The 24,925-nt window shown below is 37.0% G+C and overlaps 1 protein-coding gene across 1 annotated transcript in view; it reads right to left on the bottom strand.

Annotated features, from left to right (window-relative positions):
- Positions 1-22,340, bottom strand: part of PDE7B (phosphodiesterase 7B) — a 303,303-nt gene extending 280,963 nt beyond the window's left edge. Inside the window, exon 1 of the mRNA XM_063096619.1 lies at positions 22,004-22,340. Coding sequence (XP_062952689.1) covers positions 22,004-22,024 — 21 coding nt within the window. The 5' untranslated portion in view covers positions 22,025-22,340. The remainder of the gene's footprint in view (positions 1-22,003) is intronic.
- Positions 22,341-24,925: the final 2,585 nt, after the last annotated feature.

Genomic DNA, 24,925 nt, shown 5'->3' with positions numbered 1-24,925 from the left:
TAGCTCAGTGTTTGAAAACAAAGTAGAGCTCAGATAATAAAAGCAGACAACAATATAGTTTTGGGAGTGGGCGTGATGTCATTTATGATGTTTGAAGTAAGTTCTTCCTATTATTGTGGGGTGAGAAAGGGATATTGGATACATATAAACTTATTTTAATTCTAGTATAAAATTTCAAACATTTAAAGGTATCCACTGAAACCACAGAAAAGCTAATCTTCAAACCCATAGGGGAAGAATGAATTAAAAAGCTTAATCCATGTAGTTGAAAGCAGAAAAAAAGGAGAGAAGTAGCGGAAAAACATAATGAATAGAAAACCGAAGTTAGAACTGAATAAATAAACAAATTTTAATGTATAGATGGATTTAGCTTGACAGTTAAAAGACAGTGTCTGGTGGCCTTAAAAAATAAAATTCAGCTATATGTTGATTAAGAAAGACACACCAAAAATATGCACTCACAGAAACGCTGAAAGTAAGAGGATGAAAAAAGAGATATGTCCAGAAAATTGTAACCCAAAAAGAACTGGAATAGAAGCTTTTACTATTACAATATTATAAAAATGTTGCTAATATTTTAATATCAGATAGGATGGACTTCATAGCAGAAATAAAAATAACAATTACTAGGAAGATAACCATTTTGAATTTATATTTACCTAATAGGCAAACCTCAAAGTGCATAAAGTAAAAATTGACAGAATTACAAGGGGAGATTCACAAATCCATAATCATAGCAGAAAATTTTAACTTACTTAGCATAGTCATTGATCCAGCAGGCAAAAATAGTAGTAAGGGAATAGATGATTTTGACAACAGTTAACAAGTTTGATCTGATAACTATATACAAACACTGTTTCCAACAATTACAGAAAATAAATTCTTTTCTTTTTCACATAGATTGTTTTAACTAAAATTAGAGACTTAACAAGCCACAAAGCAAGTTTCGAAGATACCTATGAGTCATTTTACAGAAGCAGCATTCCCTGAACACAATGCATTAAATTTGAAATTAATAATAAAAGACAGAAGTCTTCTTTCTACGTCCTACACTTAGAAATTTAAAATAACCACTTCTAAATAATTATCAGTTAGAAACAAAATCATAAAAATTTCCAAACATTTAGAAATAAACCACTATGAATATACCATATCTCAAAAATTCTGATGTTCAGCTAAAAGGGAACTTAAAGGAAACTTATAATTTGAAAGACATAAGTTAGGAAGAAAGGAAGATTAAAATGCAGCAGTAGAGTAAACCAGAAGTCAGAAGAAAGAAAACTACTGGATCAAGGATAGAATTACTAAAGCAGAAGCAAGAGATAATACAGAGGCTGAACGCATCAGGCACGCTCCCACCTCTGGGCATTTGTTCCTGCTGTGCTCTCCGCCTAGAACATTCTTTCTCTAGCTATCTGCATGGTTTACTTCCTCAATTTTTTCAGGTATTTTCTCAGAATATCTGCTCAGTGAGGCCTCCCAAGCACCCTGTTAACAATTTTACACCCAGTCTCTCAACATTCCCTCACTTCTTCCCTGCTGTACTTTTTTGTATAGTAGTTATCACAGCTATCTCTTTTACATGTGCATTGAATCCATTGTCTGAGCCCTTCTGTTTTTCTGTTTTGCTCACTGCTGTATCTACTGGTGCTTAGAACAATTTCTAGTTTAGTAGTTCTCAGTAAATATTTGTTGAATGAATGAATAAATGAATGAATGAGTGGCTAACTAGGTAGTAGATAGACAGATGTCTGTCATATTATTTTCTGTAGTGTTCTGTGTATAAAATATTTGTAATTAAACACTTAAACTTTCTTTAATAAAAGACAATATTTCTATGAATATAAACCAAAGCTTATGTTGATTATCAATGTAAAAAATTAACAATAATTATCAATATTTACATTTTCCTATTTGTCCGATTACTTGCAACATGTCTACATTGCTTTTGTAATCATGACAAAGATAAAAATAGTGGCCCCCCCCAACAAATTATATATGCCTCACTCATATATTCAGTACATTCTATTATTGTTTTAAAGCACCTTTTGTTCCAGAGCTAGTAAAATTAACAGAACTATATCATAGTATATTAAAGATCTAAATAAAAGATCATTTGAGAACCCTTCAAAAATGATTTAGGTCCCAAACTTCATAATAAAAATACTCACAGGATACTGTATTATTTCAGTGAAAAAAACTTGGAGAATATTCTTGGATTCAAATGTTGAGTCTGCAAAGCCTGGAGACAAAAGGGACACTCAAAAGTAATGGGAAGAGATCGCTTCTCGGCCTTTTGGCTAAGATCAAGTGTTAAAGTAATGGGAAGACATCTTTACATCCACTCTTACATATTTTTGTCTGTCATGTTATTTTGTGTTTGTGGATGGTTTAGAAATTCATATGGGTTATCTGACAGGAGAAATTTAGAAGTTTGTGGTAGAGAAGAGTGAAGGAAATCGAATAATAATTGTCAGTTATAGATAGATCCTTAGACCAGTTTTACTCTCAGCTAGGTACCCCCAGCTTCGAGGTAAGTACAGTAATCAGAAACTTTCATTGTAGGGAGTGGCTGAATACATGAACTGTTACAAGAATAAATTTTTTCATGCTTGTAAAATGAATTCATTAACACAAGAGTAATTACAGAAAATTCATTGAAATCAGAAGACCAAAAGACTAATGCATTAGACAATATATCAAGACACAAAAAATGTTCTGTTACAAAAAACCCTTTCTGTTTATAGAATAAAGTATAAACTGATTAAAATCCTCACTAAGTCCAAGATAATTTAAATATGATATGAGGTTTTCAAAAAGAGAATTTATGTACAAATGAGAAATAAAGCACTCAATAGTAATGTGTAAATGTGTAGTGTTAAATCAGGTTATACTTTCCAAAGTTTATATGCACACGGAATGCATTTTATTATGTATCAACTAATCAACAAGTTGATTAAGTGGGCAGAAAAGTGAAGTTCCAGGTGGAACTATTGTAGTAGACATCAATTAATCTGTGTACATGTGAGGGGTCTTCAAAAAGTTAATGGAAAGTGCATATTATGAAACAAACTATCCATGGATTTCAAAATTTTCTTGCACCAGGCTAGACAGTTAGTTCAGTTGGTTAGAGCACAGCCTTAAAACACCATGGTTATGGGTTCTGATCCCTGTACAGGCCAACCACCAAAACAATTTTTTTTGCACCCAAATAAACTCATACCAACTTGTTATAACATGTCTGAGCAGGATCTAGTTTGAGGCACTAAGAAGGATAAGACATAAGTTTGAAAAGAGCCCCTATCAGAACAACATGAATTCTGCTCAAATTTTTTTTTTTTTTTTTTTTGTCATTTTTGTGACCGGCCGCACCGCGCTCAGCCAGTGAGCGCACCGGCCATCCTTATATAGGATCCGAACCCGCGGCGGGAGCACTGCTGTGCTCCCAGCACTGCACTCTCCTGAGTGCGGCACGGGGTTGGCCCCCAATTTTTTTTTTGTCATTTTTGGAATTCTGCTAAAATTAAAGCAAGAACAAACATCATATTTACAGTGAAGCTCAGGTGGAAAGTGATAAAATCATTGATGCTTTACAGAGTTTATGGGAACAATGCTCCAAAGAAATCGGTGTTTGCAAATGGGTAACTAGTTTTAAGACCGGACCAGATGATGAAGATGGAGCCTGCAGCTGCAGATCATCCACATCAATTTGCAAGAAAAGAATTAATCTTGTTCTTGCCCTGACTGAAGACAATTCACAATTAACAGCAGAAACAATAGCCAACACCATAGACATCTCAATCTGTTCAGCTTACACGGTTCTGACTGAAAAATTACAGTTGAGAAAACTTTCTGCTTGATTGGTGTCAAAACTGTTGTGCCCAGATCACCTATGGATAAGAGCAGAGTGAAATTTTAAACAGGTAGGATCAAGATCCTGAAGTGTTTCTTTGAAGAACTGTAGCAGGAGATGAAACATGGCTTTATCAGTACAATCCTGAAGACAAGCACAATCAAAGCAATGGCTACCAAGAGGTGCAAGTGGTCCAGTCTAAGCAAAAGCAGACCAGTCAAGAGCAAAGGTCATGACAACAGTTTTGGGGATGCTGAAGGCTTTTTTCTTGTAGACTTTCTGGAGGGCCAAAGAATGAAAACACTGGCTTATTATGAGAATGTTTTGAAACAGTTAGCCAAAGATTTAGCAGAAAAACACCAGGGAAATCTTCACCAGAAAGTCCTTCTCCTCCATGACAGTGCTCCTGCTCACTCCTCTCATCAAACAAATGCAATTTTGCAAGACTTTCGATGGGAAATCATTAGGCATCAACATTATACTCCTGACTTGACTCTTTCTGACTCCTTTTTGTTTCCTAATCTTAAAAAATATTTAAAGGGAACCCATTTTTCTTCAGTTAATAATGTCAAAAAGACTGCACTGACATGGTTAAATTCCCAGGATCCTCAGTTCTTTAGGGATGGACTAAGTGGCTGGTATCATTGCTTATAAATATGTCATGAATTTGATGGTTTATATTTTTTATTTATTTTTTATTTTTATCTTTTAACTCCATGAACTTTTTGAAGTCCTTTCATAGTCCTTCATAACCTTTATTTAACAGACCTATTTCAAACAGAATGAATTTGCCTCATGAGACTACTAGGTATGGAGGATTCACAATGTTGGGTTTCCTTCTATGTTATCTTGAAGCAAAGAGCATTAATCAGACATAATAAAAAGGAATCTTCTGATTTCTAATCATTTTTTAATATACTATGAACTCTTGTATTTGACATAATTACATTCTTCAGAGAAGTTATACAAATTGTAAGGCACAAATATATTTTTTTCTGTATAATATTTGTTTTGCAGTATGTTATGTAAAATGAAAAACATCCTTTAAAAGAAAACAGCAATTGTAGATGACGCTGCATAAAAAAAGTTTAAGCAATGTTAGAAAGTCATTAATTAAATTATGAAGTCTTAAACAGGAATTCTTCCTGGTTTATCCTGTGGAGCAGAGCTAAAATTGTAAGTTATAATTTGTTATAAGATTCTAGATTGCTTTCTAGAAACTAATTGTCTGGATGCTACTGAGAGGAGACTTGTTAAAGTAACTGAACTCTTCTCTGCAAGCACTCAAGCCCTTAAGAAAGTTGGAACTAGATCATTTTCGTCAACTCACTGAGGCATGTAAGGAAAAACTGGAAGAGCTAATGAGAAACTAGGTGACCTAATCACAATGTTATAATGAATTAAACTTCTTCTGAATTGCTTGAATTAGTTGTTTTTATAAAATATCATTTCTGTTATTATTGTCCCACATTATTAGAATCCTGTCATTCACAGTTGCTAGGGATCATTAATTAAAATCAAAAACAAAGAGATGATAGCAGGCTACAAGACAACAATAACAACATAACGATGAACATAGTTGATAGTTACTTAGATCTTTCCACCATCCAGACTGTCACATATGAATGCATTGAGGGTACTTCAAAAAATTCATGTAAAATGGAAAAAAAGATAATACAAATCCTTCCATGAACTTTTTGAAGAATCCTCATATATTATATGCATACATACATGTCACACATATATGCATATATTATATATACACTCATATATCTGTGTGTATATGCAAGGATACTTCAAAAAGTTCATGGAAATATTCACAGTATCTTTTAATTCCATTTTTTCATGAGCTTTTGAAGAACCATGAAGTACTTTTGAAGTATGTGTGCATACACACACACACACACACACACACACACACACAAATATGTATATCTCTTACAGCAACACTGCAAGGGATTATTATGGACAACATAAAAATGAGAGATTATTATAGTCAATATAATATGAAAGGAAACTGACCCACAGAACAGTTAGTGACTTCCTTTGGGTCCTAGCATAGGTGAGTGTCAAAGGCAAGACTAGATTTCCACTTTCCTGTCTTTCCCCAGGATTCTTTTCCTCAATTCACACGCCTATTCCTTCTACAATCACTGACTACTTTGTATGGAAGCAACTGGCCACAGGAGTGGCTTTCCCTGCCCCTTGCCACTCCCACCCAGTGGAGTGGCAACTCTCTGTCCTTGCTTTGCTAGGCCCAAATAAGAGAAGAAAATGTGTTCCTCATATCTTAAGAAATCTAAGCAAATATTTCCATAAACCCTACTGCTTCTGCTGTTTAGGGTCTATGTATTCTTTGTACTTTGATGTCATATCCCTGGGGGTTACATAGGCTTTTGTGGGCTGACTGGGAATCAAATTGTCATGAATAATGTAATGTCTATGGAACCACACATTTTCAGCTGCAGCCTGAAAGCAAACATCTTTGTGAATTGGAGATGCCCATATTTTCACGTAAAGAAAATATATAATAATGACACAATGTAAAGCAATTGATCTATCATTAGGGGCCACATATAACTGTGATTCTACTAAAAACATCTCAGAGAAAACGTGGAGCAGCAAATTAATACCACAGATTCTTTGTGCTACTCTCAAGTATAAATAGAAAATTTCTGTCATCAGGGTTCAAGCCGGAAGCCTGAGCCCCTCACCACTAGGAATGTATAAAGAGGCTTTCATGTCTGCAAAGTCTCCTGAAGCTTGAGCTCTGGCAAGGCTCCAGTGATATAGGCAGCAGGATGTAAAAACCAGATGTGTACGCATTTGAAACGTTTCCTGGCTCCTCCTCCTCTCCCAACCTTGCAATGCTGGTGGGAGTCTTCATCCTCCACCCTTTTCCTTTTTACATTGTCTTCCTAGGTGAGCTCATCCTGTCCCAAGGCTTTAAATAGCATATATAAGGATAAACCTAAAATTCAGTTCTTATCTCTCCTTTGAACTCCAGATTTAATCTCTGTTTCACTAATAGGCACCTCAAACTTAATGTTTCCTAAACACAAATTTTAACTTCTTTCCTGCTCCAACCTGATCCTCTCTCAATCTTCCCCCCAAAATCTAGAATTCATCAATTGTTCTCAAATTTCTTTTATTGTGCTGATATGTACACAATAGACACAGTACTTACTAGTAAGCTCAGTCCCAGGCATGTGTACACACACCCCACCACAATACTTAATCTTTGTAGCAGTCCTACAAGGTAGGCACTATTAACACGCTCCCCCTCCTGTTCTACAAATGAGGAACTGAGAACAGGTTACTTGTCCAAGGTTACAAAACTGGTAGGGGGCAAAGACAGCACATCAACCCAGGGAGCTCTGCTCCAGAATGTGGCATCACAAGTACTGTGTACTGCCGTCTGTCCCTCACATCCAATCCACCATCCAGCCCCATCAGCTCTACTGTCAAATATGCAAATCTGAACACTGTTTACCACTGCACCTTCTCAGCCTTAATCCAAGACATCCTCATCTCTCACCTGGCCTGCGATAACCATTGGCTGCTCATGACGGCTTCCCTACCCCAGGCAGAAAAATCCATTCTCCACAGAGGAGCCAGAGTGGTCATTTTAATGGATAAGTCAGTTGGTATCTCATCTATGTATGTGGTTTCAGTGGCTTCCCATGTACTGTAACAAGAGTAGCATTCTCACCTCACCCTGTGAAGTCCACGTGATCTGGCCCCGCCTACCTATTCTTTCCTCCTTTCACCTCATTTTGCTCCAACAGCACCAGCCTTTCTGTCTTTCAAGTGTGAAACTCACTCCTTTCTCACAACTTTGCTGTCGCTCCCTCCTCTACAGGGATCACTCTTCCTCAGGTCTTTGGTTGCCTCTTTCTCACCATTTCAGCAGAAGGAAGACTCCACTGAACTCCACAGCCATGGGGCCACATCTCTTTGCTGGCCACTTGCTGTCTCATTACTCTGCCTTATTTTTGTCATAGAGTCAGCAATACCTGAACTTAACTGTTGTATCTACTAGTTTATGTGTTAACTGCAGTCTTCTGTCACTGGAGTGTAGGCTCTATAGGGAGCCTACATTTTCTACTCTGTATCCCCAGTCCCTAGACCATATTAGGGCCACAAATACCTGATGGCTGAGTGGATGAATCCAGGCTTTGTCACTTAGAAGCAAAATTACCTTATAGTAATTATTTAACCAATGTGAGTCTGAGTTTGCTCATCAAAATGAAGACAATTACATCTGAATATTGGAGATTTTCTGAGGCTATTTGAGACATTTAAGCAGAAATCAGAACTTTTCTCAAGACTATATACATATAATATACTATTCATGAATAGCATATATCCTAAATACATATATTTAGGAATATAATATACAAACATATTGGGCTGATTAATAGTTTATCATATGTGCAAATATTTAGTTTTACATTAATCAAAAATTCTATCTCATCCCTGCCTTGGATTGAGTGTTTCCCCAAAACTTGACTCCACTATAACAGTGTTAAGAAGGTGGTCCTATTATGATAATTGAAAGGTGGGGCCTTGAAGAGGATTAGATTGTAGGACCATGCAGTAGTGAATGGATTAAAAAGGGTGGTCAGTGGTGTGGTTCTGAGGCCTTTAAAAAGAAGAGCACATGAGAGCTTAATCTATCTCTGTTCTGCCATTTTCTGCCATGTGAGACCCCTGAGTCACTGTTGCCACCACCAAGGCCTTCACCAAATGTACTCCCTGGGCTTTGGACTTCCCAGCCTCTGAAATTTAAGCAATAAATTTTATTTTCTTATAAATTACCCAGTTCCATGTATTTTGTTATAAGCAACAGAAGTGGACTAACACAGAAAATTGGTACCAGAAAAACGGGGCATTGCTTTTAACAAATACTTGAAAATGTGGAGACAGCTTTGGAACTAGGTGTTGAGGAGAGGCTGGAGGAATTTGGAGGAATAGGCTAGAAAAAGCCTAGATGCTAGTGAAAGCTATTTAGTAAGACAAAAAAACCAGGGAAAGTTTGGAATGTTTTAGAGATTCATTAAGTGGTGGCAACCAGAAGGCTGATAGAAATATGGACAGTAAAGACCATTCTAAGGAAGTCTCGGATGTGAATGAGAAGGGACTACTGGAAACTGGAGCAAAGATAACCCTGGCTATGAACTGGCAAGGAACTTGGTTGCATTTTGTTTATGCCCAAAAGCTTTATGAAATATGGAACTTCAGGTGCTCACCCAGGGTATCTGGCAGAAGAAATTTCTAAGCAAAAAAGCATTAAGTAAGCTACATGGCCACTTATAACAGCCTATGCTGAGTTATGGCAGCAAAGGCATGATGTAAAGCCAGAATTTATGATTAAAAGGAAAGCAGAGTGTAAAGATTTAGAAAATGTACAGCCTGTCCATGTGGTAGAGAAACAGAGAGCATCTTCAGAATAACTATTGAATGGTGTACAACCGTTGGCTAAGGAGATTAGTGCAGAAGAAAGGGATTATCAAGGGGTAAAAAAGACCTTGAAGGCATTTCAGAGATCTTGGAGACTGTGTTTTCCATTATAGGCCGAGAGGCCTAGGGAGACAGAATGGTCTTGGGGAACAGGCCTGAGGTGCCCTCCATGGGCTTGCTGCCCAGGGACACCTCAGGATGCTGCTCCCTACATCAGCACATCGGCTGCTTCAGCTGCTCCAGCCATGGCTAAGTTGGCCCCAGCTGTGGTTGGTCCCACTGCTTTGGAAAATACAAGCCAGAAGCCTTGGTGGCATTCACGTGATGTTAGGTCTGCAAATTCAGAGTGCCAGAGCTGTGGAGGCTTGGGAGCCTCCACCCCTATTTCAAAGGATGTATGAAAAAGCCTGGGGCCCAAGAAGAGATTTGTCATGGGGCAGCCTTTGCTAGAGCAATGCTGAGCAGAAACGTGGGGTCAGAGTTGCAGCAGAGAAACCCCATCAGTGCCATATCTAGTGGAGTCGTGAGAGCAGGACTGCCAATGGAGACCCCAGACTTGTCAAGCTACCTGAGTGGAACTCCAGATTGGGAGAGCTGAAGTGTGGCCTGAGACCAGGAAAGCTAAAGGAGCAGAGCTGCCTGAGGACTTGGGGACCCAACCCCCACACCAGTGTGCAGAGGATGCCAAATGTGGAGTTAAGGTACATGATTTGCCAACTTTGATTAGTGCTTGCCCTGCTGGGTTTTGGACAACTTATTACAAATTTCTTTTGGCCTATTTCTCCCTTTTTGAACAAGAATGTATACCCCACGTTTGTCCCACCATTGTATCATGGAAGTAGATAACTTGTTTTGATTTCCCAGATAGGACTTTGGACTTTTAAATTTTGAGTTGAAACAAGTTAAGACTTTGGGGATGGAACGAATGTGTTTGTATGTGAAAAAGACATGAATTCTGGGGTTCAGGGGTAGGATGCTTTAGACTGAGTGTCCCCTCCATAACTTGACTCCCACTGTGATGGTGTTAAGAAGGTGGGAAATCCTATTATGGTAATTGAAAGGTTGGGCCTTGAAGAGGTGATTAGATTGCAGGACCACACCTTAGTGAATGGATTAAACATGGCGGTCTGGGGTTTGGATTGGAGGGCTTTAAAAAGAAGAGCACACGAGAGCTTAGTCTGTCTCTGATCTGCCATTTTCTGCCATGTGAGACCCCCAAGTCACTGTCACCACCACCAAGGCCTTCACTAAATGTGCTCCCTGGACTTTGGGAACTATAAGCAATGTATTTCATTTTCTTATAAATTACCCAGTTCCACATATTTTGTTATAAGCAACCAAAATGGACTAATACAATCCCAGTTTTAAGATTTAACACAACTACTTATAATTTTGGATTTTATTAATTAAAGGACTAATATTATGTACCAGACATCTAGTTATATACTCCCATCTGTGTACATGTATACACACGTATATGTGTTTATATATATATACACACACACACATATGTGGGAGTATATAACTATATATATATATAAAACCTTGTGTAGCAGGAAACAGAATTATCTGGCTATTTATCTGAGACTCTCATAGTAAAAAAATAATTGAACCAGCATACTTAGGCATCTAAGCCAAACTAAACAAGACAATGTAAAATATTGGGCCTAAAACTCAATTTCAGTTAAGCATGTGTAAGAATTCACTTGGATTTAATACTGAACACAGTTCTGATGCTACCTGAGCACTATGAGGAAAGTTAGAGAAGCTTCACTAAATGACAATTCTGGGTGTCCGTGGCAGCCCCTACAACCAATGTTTTTTTAAAATTGTGCTCACATATTGAGTTGTCACACTATTGTCTTGATAAAATATAGGCACTGGAAGGGGTATGTATTAGTCTATTTTCTGTCACTTAAAACTGAATACCTAAAATTGGGTAATTTATGGAGAAATGTTATTTATCCCTTGTAGGTTTGGAGGCTGGGAAGTCCAAGGTTGAGGGGGCGCATCTGGTGAGGGCCTTCTTCTTGGTGGTCACTCTCTGCAGAGTCCCAAGGCAGAGCAAAAAGAAATCACATGGTGAGAGGACAAGAGCATATTAATGAACTTTCTTCCTCTCCTTATAAAGCCACCAGTCTACACTTGTGATAACCCCACTCATCCATTGACCTATTAATCCATGAACGGATTAATCCATTTATGAGGGCATAGTCCTCATGATCCAATCACCTGTTAGAGGTCCCATCTTTCAAATACCATAGTCAGATTACCCTCTTAATATTGTTACAATAGGGACTACGTTTCAACATGAACTTTGGAGGGAACAAACATTCAAACAATGGCAGGGAGATAGTCAAAATATTTAACTACTAGCTCGACCAGAAGTGAATGATTGGTATGGCTGTCCTGGCATCTACCAGTGGAACAATGGTCCAGGACAAGAGCAAAGATTCAGAGAACCCTCTATGTGGAATTTGAAACTCACCTTGGCCACACCAAAAAACTTCTCCTAGTCTGAAAACCTAATTAAAAAAAAAGAAAGAAAGAAAAAGCTATGATCTCAGATCATTTTGGAAATGGATGTCATAATTTTGGAAGTACTTCATAGTTAGAAAATAATTGAAGTCATCTTGCTTATTCAAGATTGTATGAATAACCTAAATGCAGGTCAAAATTACCAGGTTTACAGGTTTATAATTTTTTTTTTTTTAGTTAAATTCAATACATAACAAGAGCTTTAAAAATTTCATTTATGGCCTCTTTAAGTTACCTTTTTGCATTTCCTTAAAGAAGAAACACTATAAATATTCTTTGTATTAAGTGAAACAAACAACTCATGCACCTTTTCACAAGAAAAGGAAGTGGCAATTAAGAACTGTAGATAACTGATAGTTTCTACTGCTACATCTTAGTTGTAGTAACTTTTTGTTATTACTCTATAAGGTGCTAAAGTTTAAAATGTGTTCTAAGTTAAAAAAATTCACAGAGTAACCCTTAGAATTTACCTAGTCCTTTGGCTTAAATATTAAGTTGATTTTCCTTAGCTTCTACTGTTACCTGTAAGGAATGACATTATCAAATGAAAACAGTGACATTTCATAAAACTTACCATGTATTAATATTTTCAATTTAATTGTTTTATCATACACTTAGTAATATATTTTATTTTATTGGCAGCTGGCCAATCCAGGCACCCAAACCCTTGACCTTGGTGTCACTGACACCACACTCTAAAAACTGTCTAGTATATATTCATATATATATTCAAGCTATTTATTAATTGTCTATTCTAGGCTAAGAACTTAGCATATTTTGCATTTATTAGGTATAGCTTCAAGTTCACCTGTGCTCCAAAGGTACCCCAGCACTGGGAAAACCTGTACTAGGAAAACACAAACACCTAAGAAAAGCCAACAAACTGCCAGAGGCAACAGATAAATACAACACACTAAAGATCTGATTTTACACAACTAGACCAGAATTTGACTACAGTGTACCTAAGCTTACTCCAGGGTTAGTTTTACTTGTAACCATCTAAAAAATTAATTTTATAATTCCCCAGGACATGGCTAGTACATGATTTTTTAATGTGTTTACCACACATATGGACTATCATTTTCTATCAGAGACATCAGATTCCCTTGCATGGAACTGTAAACCGTGAAACAATTTGGATAATGAAGAAAGTTGCTAAGAGCTCGTTTTAGCTAATTTATGTCAGCTACTATATAAAACAACATTAACTTCCATGCATGAAAGCCATAAATCAGGAACTAAATGATGTATTTTGGTTGATACTCTTGATTGGAGATGTGAGGTACAGATGAAAAGCAGACCGTATAACAAATATAGTCATTCTTCTGTATCCATGGGGGATTGGTTCCAGGAGCTCCCATAGATACCAAAATCTGTGGATGCTCAAGTCTTTGATATAAAATAACATAATATTATTTGCATAGAACTTATGCATATTCTCCTGTATACTTTAGATCATCTCTAGATTACTTATAATAATTAATATAATGTAAATGCTATGTAAATATTTGTTATACTGTATTGTTTACAGAATGACAAGAAAAAAAAGTCTGTACATCTTCAGTAGAGATGCAATTTTTTTAGTCAATATATTGATCCCTAATTGGTTTAATCCATGGATGTGGAACCCACAAATACAGAAAGCCAAGTGTAGTGCTTTGACACAGATCTCTCTAGCATATTAGCAATCTCAAAAATGATAACACTTGTCAAAGAACTACTGGTAAATAACAATTATAAAATAAGGTAATTACTCTGGTGAAATTGTAATTCTTCTCTTAAAAATTTTGCATAGTGTTATAGTGGCCACAGTGAAATATGGCAGATGAATACATACTTATTAATTGTTATTTATTCAGTTCATGATTTTGATGAATACCACTTTCCATTTTTAAATTTATTTCAAGAACATTTGAGAATTTACTTCTGGTGATATTGGGATCTTTTAATACCATATATGTTTTCTTTAATGCTTTCTTCCTTTACTCTCTTTCCATATCCTTTGAAGAAAACAATAAAAGAAAAAAAGGGAAAGTTACATACCTTTCATTAAATGTCAGCCACTGTTTTAAGCACCTCATATATATTCATTCAACACAAAATCAGCTTAAGAGCATTAGGATTGTTAGTGCCACTACTGGTAACTTCACAGAAGCAAATGTAAAAACTATCTGAAAAATATCTAGACTTCAAGTTATCTCCATACTATTTTACACACAATATTTAGTGCTCCAACAAAAATAATCGGGCATATAAAAATCAAGATAATTTGATCCAACCAGAAGCACCAGCAGACAATAGATATAGACACTCAAGAAAAATAAATAAAATTACTAAAGCTTTAAAATCATATGCAGAATATGCTCAAGGATGTGATAGACAAGATTGAGAATTTTGACAGAGACCTAGAAAAAAAAAGCCTAGAAATCTAGAACTGAAAAATACTACAAGGTAAGTTAAGAAATCATTTAACAAGTTAAGTGACAGTTTAGATACAGCTGAAGAAGGGATTAGGAAAATAAAACACTGATCAAAAGAAAATATTAAAAATGAAGAACAAAGAGATCAAAGGTAAACAATGGGGGTAGGGACATTCAAAGCTCTAACATACATGCAATTGAACTCCCATTGAGAAAGGCAAGAGAGAATGGGGCAGACACAATATTAAAAGAGACAATTAATGGGAATTTTCCAAAACTGTTGAAAGATATTGAGACACATTCAAGAAACCATACAAACCCTAATTGGGATAAATGCAAAGAAAACCACTCCTAAGCAATCATGTTAACACTACAAGAAATCAAAGATGAAAATAAATTATTACAAACAGAGGAAAGGGCAGATTGCTTTTAAAAGACTGTTATCTGACTTATCAGCAGAAACAATGAAAGTTATAAGACAACGTAATAGTATCTTAAAGTGGGTGGCACGATACCAATCTAGAGTTTTATTCCAGAAAAATACACTAGAAATAAAGATGAAACAAAGCCATTTCAGACAAAACCAAGAACCAAAATCTGAACAAAATCATCTCTACACTAAGGGAAATCCTATGTATAATCTCTGAGATGCAGCAAGGAATGAAGAATATATATGATTGTATAAAACCACAATAATAATTATTATTGAAGGATTTAAAGTATATGAAATTAAATAACTAACAGTAGAATATAATTCAGGATGGGTACAAAAGTAGTTAAGGCATTCCAAGGTTCTCAAATTTCCCACAAAGGGATAAAAGTACTAACATATGTTACAGAATTGTCCCTCAGTATCCACAGAAGATTGGTTTCAGGGCCTCCACAAATACCAAAATCCATAGATGCTCAAGTCCCTGATGTAAAATGGGACTTGCCCGTAATCTCTCATGCATCCACACCCATGTACTGGGGGCAACATATTCAATGAAAAAGAGAACACTATTTCTTAATTATTTTATTTACAAAGCCATTGAAATGTTTTCTATAACTTAATGATTTTTAATAATTAAAAAAGATTATAGAAAAAAGTTTACAATGTTAGTACCACTCATTAAAAACTGCTACCACGTATATTCCTATCTGTTTTATGTTTATCCCTTTGTTTTATTTTAACTCAAAGATTATCCTTTAATCTATACACAGTAATAAAGGACTAGAAAAACAGAAAACAAAAATTACTAAATATTTAAATGACTAATATTTACATTTTAAAAATCAAACTAAAAATCAAATTGAAATTGGTTTTTATTTAAGGAAAAAAGCAAGAACACTAGTCTTAAGACATGGAAATATACTATTTTTCTATCACACAGAAAACAACTTTTTTCTTGGATTTAATGACCTTTTCTAAATCAAGGCATTCTTTAGACCTCTGTATTACTGCAGCATCTCCTCTTACAAGAACGCTTTCTACACTTTTGTGAATGACTGAGTTCTTTCATCTGACTGGACACAGCTGGCAAGTGGCATAATGAGCAAGGGAAATGAAGATCATTTTTTTTTCCTCCTGGAAAACCAAGAAATGTATAAATTATATTCAAACTAAAGGAGTATTAGTTGCTTGCATAACTGCACAAACTATACATCTTAATATAAATAATGTTTTCTACTGTTTTGTCAATAATTGATATAGTATAATTTTATTTTAAAACTCTATGATGTGTGGTTTACTATATGGATAAATATAAATTTTTCATGTTTAATCAATTTGAAAAATTAAACCAAATTGGCCAGTTCTAATACAGAAAATTTAGCTAAAATGGTCAAACCAGAATATGTACAGTAAGATATGTATATTCAGTTTATGGAGAAAGGGCTGCAATAACTTGATATGCAACAGGCCGTAAAGTTTTCTTAGATATATATCCAAGCTGAAAGAACTTCGAGCTTGACTAAGCACCTGATTTTACACATGAGGAAAGTGGTGCCCAGAGGGGTGACGGGCCCCAAGTTCCTAAAGCAAGAGTGATGGACTCTATCCCCTTGCTCCCAGAACTCTCAATTCCAGACCATTCTTTGCTCTCTAGCAGTGTCCAAAGAACATGGGAAAAGAAGCTAATGAAGAATTTAAAATAAAACAGAATTTTTTTCTTTTTTTACCTTCTAATTTTTCTCTCAATTAAAAATATCACACAATAATAAACAAAGGTCAGTATTATTTTTTCCATTTGTAAATGTAATAAATTTATATGGGAAAAAGTTAAACAATTCTAAAGTATACACACAAAAAGTAAGTCTTGTTCCTATCACATATTCCAAGTTCTCCTCCCTTAGGCATCTGTTGTTAAGTATTTTATTTGAATTTCCAGGATTTTCTATAAGTGTGTGTGAATGTGTGTATGGATTTATAAAAATGATATGGTGACATTATTTTCCACTTCATATAACTGGAAAATCATTCAAAAATGTTGCATGTAGATATATTTCATTATTTTAAATAACTATATGATATTTTATAGCATGGATTTGAAATAATGTATTCAACAATTCACCTATTGTTAGGCTCAGGTGGTTTCTGACTTTTTATATTACAAACAGTTTAGAAATAAATAATGATAGATGTTCTTAGACTAAGATTTGCTAGGGCCAAAAGCATGCAAAATATTGACCATTTAGTATCTTCAGACATCAAGTTTTGACCAACTCAGGCATATGGTAGCCTCTCCATGTCTACAGCTGGACCCATGGAAAATTCCTCACACCGGACCAGCTCTGGATCACACCTCCCGTAGGAAAAGACGAAGATTCTTAGAGATAAAAGCTCTTAAATATTCTTTACCATATTTAAGTCACATATAAACTCTATTTTTGTACAGAATCCTTTTTTGTGTGTGCCTGAAGCTATGGGCAGGTAATGCTGATTTTCATTTTGTAGAAAGAGCATTTTATGTTTTTCTTATTTATATGTTAATTTTGGCCATGTAAAACACAGAAGGTATTAATAAGAAAAAAATCTGAACAGGAGTTTTAATGAAAACTTTATGCAAACTCACCAACCACCAAAATGGAAAAATTAAAACAAACATTACTTCAAATTTTACACAAGGAAAACTCATCAAAACCTCATTGTTAATTTTTATTTTTTCCATCCTCCCCTTATAGATTCAAGAAAGAAGAGAAAGAAAGAATTAGAAAGAGAGAGGGAGGGAGGGAAGGAAGGAATGAAAGAAGTTAGTTTAAATGCATGACGTAAATTTACTGGTATATTGGCTGTGGCTACTATTTTCATACTACTATACAATATGCAAATAAAGGCATAAAGTATTCATGAAAGAATTTAGGTTTTTAAATATTGGCCTATTTTTCCAACAGTATTAAGAATTATATATTGCTTAATAGATACATAACATTAAAGTCCCCAGCTACAGTGAACACAAAGCATGTCCTCCGCTGTCTCGAGGGGTGCCATAGCCACTAAGAAGCACATCTACTGGATACAAGAGAAATGGGGTAAGAAGTTACCTTCTCAGGGGAGCGATAGTTCCTTGGGGAGAAATTCTCCAAACTCAGGGCATTTTTGTTTTGTTCTGCTAGTCTTTTAGCAATGAGACTATCTTGGAGGTAAAATTATGTAAATTTGGATAACTGAATAAGCAAACTATAAAGAAAAGTTGTGGAAATAAGGAATGCGAGAGGTGGAAGAATAAAAATAAATGCTACTTAATCTAGTGAGGGTAAATGGAAGAATTTAGAAAGAAAAAATACATCCAACAGCTTTATTTTAAAGATAAGGAAGCTGAGGCCTCCAGAGTTTAAGAAATTTGCCTTAACTCGCACAGGTAATCTCTGGAAGTTCTGAGCCACCACTAGAGTTTCCCTGACACCAGGAGCATTTCCCACCACATTGGCACCATGTTACATTAATGTTCTAGCTCATTACAGCAATGATCCTTCCTTGCCTGTATCGTATCAAATTCCTGCTGAGATCTGGAGCTGCTTTCACCATTCCATAAGGACTCCTGCTTTCTGTAACTCCCAGGATTCTAAGTACCAGGGACCACAAAGGTTTACAACTGCAATGCACAGCCCTGATTTGCCATCTCAGGCCTGTTACAGTAGCAAATCAACATATGGGGAAACTTTGGCTCTCTTTAACATTCTATTTTTCAAGAACACTATTATATATACATGATTTCAAAAGAATAACAATATCTTCAATCGATCATGTTAAAGATCAGCATAATAAAACTAAATACCTAGATAGACATAAAATTTCATTTTTTTCTTGAATTCCAAGTTGCATAGAGTCACCTCTTCTATGTAGTTTTTCCTCATTGCCATCTCCCTCCCAAACTTCTTTTATTCCTCCCTTTCTCTGTACAGACTCCACTCATTTGTTTACCATTCAACCAAAATATAAGTGTCCTAATTGTGGGAATCACTTCTTACCTATCTTTTCATTCACTTCATCTCAACAAGCATAGCCCTTGACATGTTGAAAGCATGTAGTAATGTTTTTTGAATAAAGGTTTGAAATTTTCACATTTATATATAAATGGAGTTAAAAAACAAACTCTGGTTTGAGAATAAGAATACTACAAAACGTTCGATCTAAGTGAAGTGTTAGAAATAATCCTTTTACAGATGACGAAACTGGTCAAGAGTAAGAGAGTGGCTCAGAGTCACCCAGCTAGCCAGAACCTCAAGGAGGATGTCCACCCTGGTTCTCTGGCTCTGTCCGCCCTTTTTAGTATACTCCATGCAACCTCTAAGTACAAAGCAAATCATTTTGATACTTCAGTGATTCTTGGGAAAGTAGAAAAGTTATAAATGCCTTGATTATGCACTAGAACTGTGACACATTTCACTCTCTGCATTGAAATTTCTAACAATAGTACATAGTAGGCACTCAGTTTGGTTTTCTACATTCCTTTTTCACCTTCCTTAAATTTGCATATCAAACTCTTGAAAAACGGTTAATATACCTAGAAGGCACCATCTCATGCATCAAAGTGAGGATGTTGATGAGACACCAGGATGCTTATAGAAGACAGTGGTACTGACCCCAAGGCTGTTTTCATGCAGACGACGGAAGTGCTCCCTGAACGCACTCTTAGGAGAAATGAGGATGGAACCATAGGAGGTGCTGATAGAGATGGTCTCATCACTGTGTGAGGAACCTGGTAACTTACCAAATGCCACCTCCCTTCTTCCTCAGTCGTGTATCATCTGGAAGACAGACTCCTGTCTACAGACTTCTTTGAGATACATGAGCTGAATACCAGCACAGATTCTCTGGATAAAAATTTCTATGCATAGAGGATCCCTAATAAGTTACACACCTCGGAAATGTGAGTTGAGCCACTTGGAATACCTGTTAGCTTCTGCACTTACATGTTCCCAAGTCTATTCTGATGCTTGTATTTGACAGTTCTCTTTAATATAACGAACCCCTTTTGGTCTTGCTTGGGATCAGCTTACTGCTTAATAAATTCCTTCCAACACTATGTTCTGTGAGTCAACAAGCAGCTTCCCCTGTGATTTGAGCCTGGCTAACAACAAATTAGACTTTGGAAGAATAATTACTAGGCGGAGGCATTTTCCAAGTGGTACATTCCCACTTTGAGGAAACTTGGTCATTTTACTTTTGCATTTAAGACATCCTTTGGCTGAAAACAACACAAGTCAATGTTTGAAATGACCTCCTCTGTATTATTGACTTGATTTCTAGATTACATTTTAGGCTGGGCTAACACCAAAAACATTTGTCAAAGACAGTTGAAAAGGCCATGTTTGAAAATTATTTATGTAATTTACAACATACAAAGGGTAGTAAATTCTCAAACATTTTGACCAGGTTTTTAATCAAGAACTGACAATGGGTAGCTTTGTACTGAACACCATGTCAGGCATTAAAAGACACATTGGTGTAATTATTTTCCCTAAGTTTATGTCTGTTCCTGACACATCTTGGATTTTTCTACCCTTGTCCTAAGTAACTTGATTAAAAGAGGAGTTTCTTACAGCTAATTTGCTGTCATATAGTCACCACTGCTTTTGTCACATATTGTTCAATCGAGTGAGTACGCTCTGAAATCAGACAGCTTACAGTGTCAGGCAAAAATTCTTATAAAGAGGATACAGGTTTTGGAGTTGCAACTAGTGAATTCTGGGCTTCTACTTGAGAAAAAAAGTGACTTCATTTCATTAGAGAAAATGTCAATCAAGACTGACACCCGTCTTTGTTTTACCAGCCAGAAATAAAAGATAAAGCAGAGGAAATGGAGGAGCTGCAGTTATGCATTTGCAACACACAAAGTCCTTGTTTTCCCACTAGGCACTGCAGAAAAGCAATTGTCCATTCACAGCACATCCTCTGCATTTCAGAGCTAATATTTTTGCAGTTCTTAACTTGGTACATTACAGTCTTACGCAGTTAATTTTGTTAACCCTTTGAAATGCACTTTGTGTTTGATACCTTGCTGAATATTACTGCTAACATGACCCACTTTTAAGGATTTCTGGTTCTCAGTGTTGAAGATAGAAACTTTAAGAAAATCAAGCAAGAAATTTTGGAACAGGGTAATGGCTTCAAATAATTCTGTCTTATTTGCTATTGCATAACTTTGAGAAGAGTAATAACGAAATCCATGTTAACATATATTACTTGAATTGCTTTTACAAAAATTGACTCTTTGGATAGGAATAATTTTTAGGAGGTGTCCCCCTTGACACTTAATAATGTGCCACTGAAAACAACATTAGCCTTGTGTTTAATTGCCCTGCTTTCTGCAGTATTTAGTGTGTTTACTGTATATGAGTGTATATGCCTGCTTTCTGGTGCAAAGAGGTTTACTCTAAAATTGCAATAGTCACTCTGGATAGAGCACACGAAGAACAGAATTTTTAGATGATTAATTAGTCCCCAGGCTCAATCACTTAAGTCCTTAATTAAATATTTGACTCTGCTTTCAACAATTGTGGGAAAAGATAATTCGCAAATTTGCAGTGGTAATAAAGAAGTTTTTATTTTCTTTTATAAATAATAAGATCTAAATCACTGGTCATGTAACTCAGTATCTGCATTTCCCCTGTTGACTTCTAAATACAAAATATATATTTTTTAATGCAACAAAGTGGCAAAGTGAATTGTCCTTAAAAATGCATTTTTTTGGACACTTTCTATTGAATTTTATACCCCCTGTCTCACTACCAGCTTCTTCCTTTCCTCCTATTAATTTCTTCATCTTGGTCTGTTATCAACCAACATGACAAACTCAAGAAAAAAACTGATTTTCTTCTTCTCTGTTCCACAGCCCTCACCAATCCCTTTACCAACGTTTTCCTATCCTGTCCCACCAAAAATAAAAATGACCCAACTCTAAGATTTAAGTTGCAGAAGTAATATTGCACTCATTTCAAAATAAAGAACAGCAAACCCCTCCTCAGTGAGGGCTCCACAGGCAGTGAAAGTGCCTGAGTCTCTCATTACACCAGTTGGAATGAAACCCTGTTGCCCTCAAACAGTTAATTCAGGATAAGTGATAATGTTTAGTCAGTTTGCCCAGAAAAAGGAAGGAAATTCAAAAGCTGGTTGCTGTAGTAACAATCAGGCAAATATATATATATATATATATGTACAGGTTCATCGTAAATAAAAATCCTGCCATCTCTCTGTGACTCTTCTCTTAAGAAAAATGAGCTTGCCGCTTAAATTTTTTGTACCTACCTCAACCATTAAACAAGACATTTAACCATAGTGGCAGTTCTGTGACCTTTGAATGCCGTGAAATCTCTGAGCGGTGCTGCTTGTTCATGAAGACTTGTGCTGCAGAATCCAGCAACTTCATCCAGGATTAGGAATATAAGTAAGTCAAAAAAAAAAAAAAAAAAAGAAACATAAAAGCATGCAGATTGAGAAAGAAGGAAGGTAGAAAGAGAGACTCCTCTGGGTGAGTACACCACTTTCCTCCCAGACGAGTGCTGGGACAGAGCCGAGCCTGCTGCAGTGCCCAGACCGACCGACTGGCTGGGTGAGCAGGCAGCCGGCCTGCGAGGCTGGGAGGTGCTGTCAGTTGCCACAGGCAAGGAAAAGCAGAGACCAATCGGCTTCAACTCTGGCAGCTTACTGGAGTGGAGCCTTCTCTGTTTATGTTTCCTCATTTCGAGAGTGACGTCAAAGGGTTTAGTTTTTCCTCTGCATGTGCTATTAATTTTAAAGTACTGTACTATGGGAAGAATGTGTGTGTGCTTGTGGTTAGCCTGGGCACCCCATTCTCAGGAGAACCCAAGAAACATTTTCTGGATTCAGGAATAAATTTTAAAAATTTAAAATACCTTGTGGATAGGTATACATAAAAAAATTAAACAAAAAGCCCTCAGCTAAATAATAGCAGCAAGATTTCTGTTTTGTTTTTGTATATGAGTGTATGTGCATATGCCCACTTCACAGCTGTTGCTTATTTTTTAACTAATTCCCTTTACCCTTACCTAAAAATGAGTGGTTAATTAATCTTGATAGCTGTGGATGCAGAATTGTGCAAATGAGCCAGTGAGCAATATTATGTGCAGTGGAAAATAGAAATCCTGCATCAGTTCATGCTGCTGGTCCCTGCTTTTCTGTCTTTCCTCCAGTTTCCGTGGAGAAGCCTCAGGATTATTTATGCTAGGGAGATCCCTCCTGCAATCCCCAAGGGAGTCATTCCAGGAGCAGGGCATGGTGATGCCATGCAGGCATGCCTGGGGCATCAGCACATCTTCTCCCAAAGTGTGTGAAGGTACAGTTATTTAGGGATATCTCCTCTACCAGGGCCCCAGCTATCCCTGTGTTTCTCTTCCCACTCTGGAGAATCTCCATGGTGGCCATCTGTTGCTTCTGCCTCCCCCAGATCCTCCCCCTTCTCCCCCATCCCCACTCCAAATTCTGCTAACAGAATCTCTTTTTTTTTTCTTTTGGGAACTTTCCTTCCTCTGCCTGTGGATTGCATAGCCTTCCCACCACAACAGAACCCTAAGGGGCATGTGACTCACCACTCTGGCCAATCAGATTTCTCCACGGCTCTAGACACAGAACACGTTTTAGGGGTAGGCACTACACTCAAAAAAGTCCAGAGCCCTTTATAAAATATTAATATTGATTCTTTGAAGAACAATGTATTTGTATCTCTTTAAGATCCTAGGTGCTAGGGTTAAGCAACCTCGTAGCTGTTGGGGTTCATCTTTGCTGATGAAGATACAGCAGGAAACAAAACAGTATTTTCTCCCATGGAGTTTACATTTTGGAGAACGGGGGAGACAGGTAATAATAATAAGTAAATTTGGAATATCAGGTGGTGATAAGGGCTTTGGAAGAAAGGTAAGGGGACAGAGTTGTGTGTGTGTGTGTGTGTGTGTGTGTGTGTGTGTGTGTGTGTGTGTGCGCGCGCGCACGTGTGCATGTTGTTTTAGGTAAGATGATCAGGGAGGCACTCTGCTAAAGCAACTTTGAGCAGAGGCCTGGGGGAAGGGAAGATGCACACCACGTGTATCTTTGCTTTCCAGGCAGAGGAAGCAGTGCAAAGCCCTAAGACAGGCAGATACTTGGCATATTCAAGGAACAGAAAAGGGAACAGGATGGCTGGAAGAGAATGAGGGAAGGGAAGAAATAGTTCCATGGAGGTGTGTCTAAAACAAGATCAGGAAGTGTCACGTAGGCCACCTAAAGGGTTTAGACTGTATGCCAAGATGGAAAACCTATTGGAGGTTTGGAGACTATGACCTGACACATTCCAAAGGGATTTGTCCCTCTTCTGTTTGGAGAATAGACTCCTGGGGAACAAGGGTGGAAGCAGGGAGATCTGTGAGGAGGCCATTGCGATAATGTAGGTGAGAGACCATCGTGGCTTGGACTTAGGGAGAGCTGTGCAGAAGGTGACAGGGCCACATTCTAGACGGGGGTGTCTGTTTGTAGATAGAATTGGCAGGATTTGAAGACGTGAGGTGTGAGAGAAAGAGAGGAATCAGAATAATCCACAGGATCCTGGCTTGAGCAAACTAGAATAGAGCTGCTCTTTACTGATTTGGGGAAGACTGAGAGAAGAACCTGGTTTTGAGGTGGAATGAAGAGCAATTCTGGACCTTCATTCCACAGAAACAGACATTTATTGATTATCTACTTTGTACCAGGCACTATTTTAGGTGCTGCAGATAAGTCAGCACACACAAACACACACACACACACACGCACACATGCACACACACACACACACACATGCACAATTCCTTGCCCTTGTGAAGTTTAGGTTCTTCTGAGGAGAGAGACATCATAGAAACAAATGAAAAAGTATATATGGTATTGGATGATAATAATATTGTGGAGGAAAAATATGACAGGGAAAGATCACTGGTCACATGGGGGCTTGCAATTTTAAATCGAGTATGCAAAGAAGGTCCCACTGCAAAGGTGATATTTGAGCATAAACTTGAAGCTTCCGAGGGAAGAGTAGGAGACGAGTGTCACAGGCAGGGGAACACCAAGTGCAAAGGCTCTGAAGAGTGAGTTGGCTGGTAAGTGGGAGGAGATGGCAGCGGGTACAGGGGGAGCTGATCATGCAGGGCTTTCTAGGTCATTGTAAGGACTTTGGCTTTCCTTTGGCATGAAATAGGCTGTAAG

The sequence above is a fragment of the Cynocephalus volans genome, chromosome 5 (genome assembly GCF_027409185.1).
Source record: "Cynocephalus volans isolate mCynVol1 chromosome 5, mCynVol1.pri, whole genome shotgun sequence".
NCBI classification, from domain to species: Eukaryota; Metazoa; Chordata; class Mammalia; order Dermoptera; family Cynocephalidae; genus Cynocephalus; species Cynocephalus volans.
Note: the sequence above shows the minus strand (reverse complement) of the source record. Positions and strands in the feature narration are given on the sequence as shown.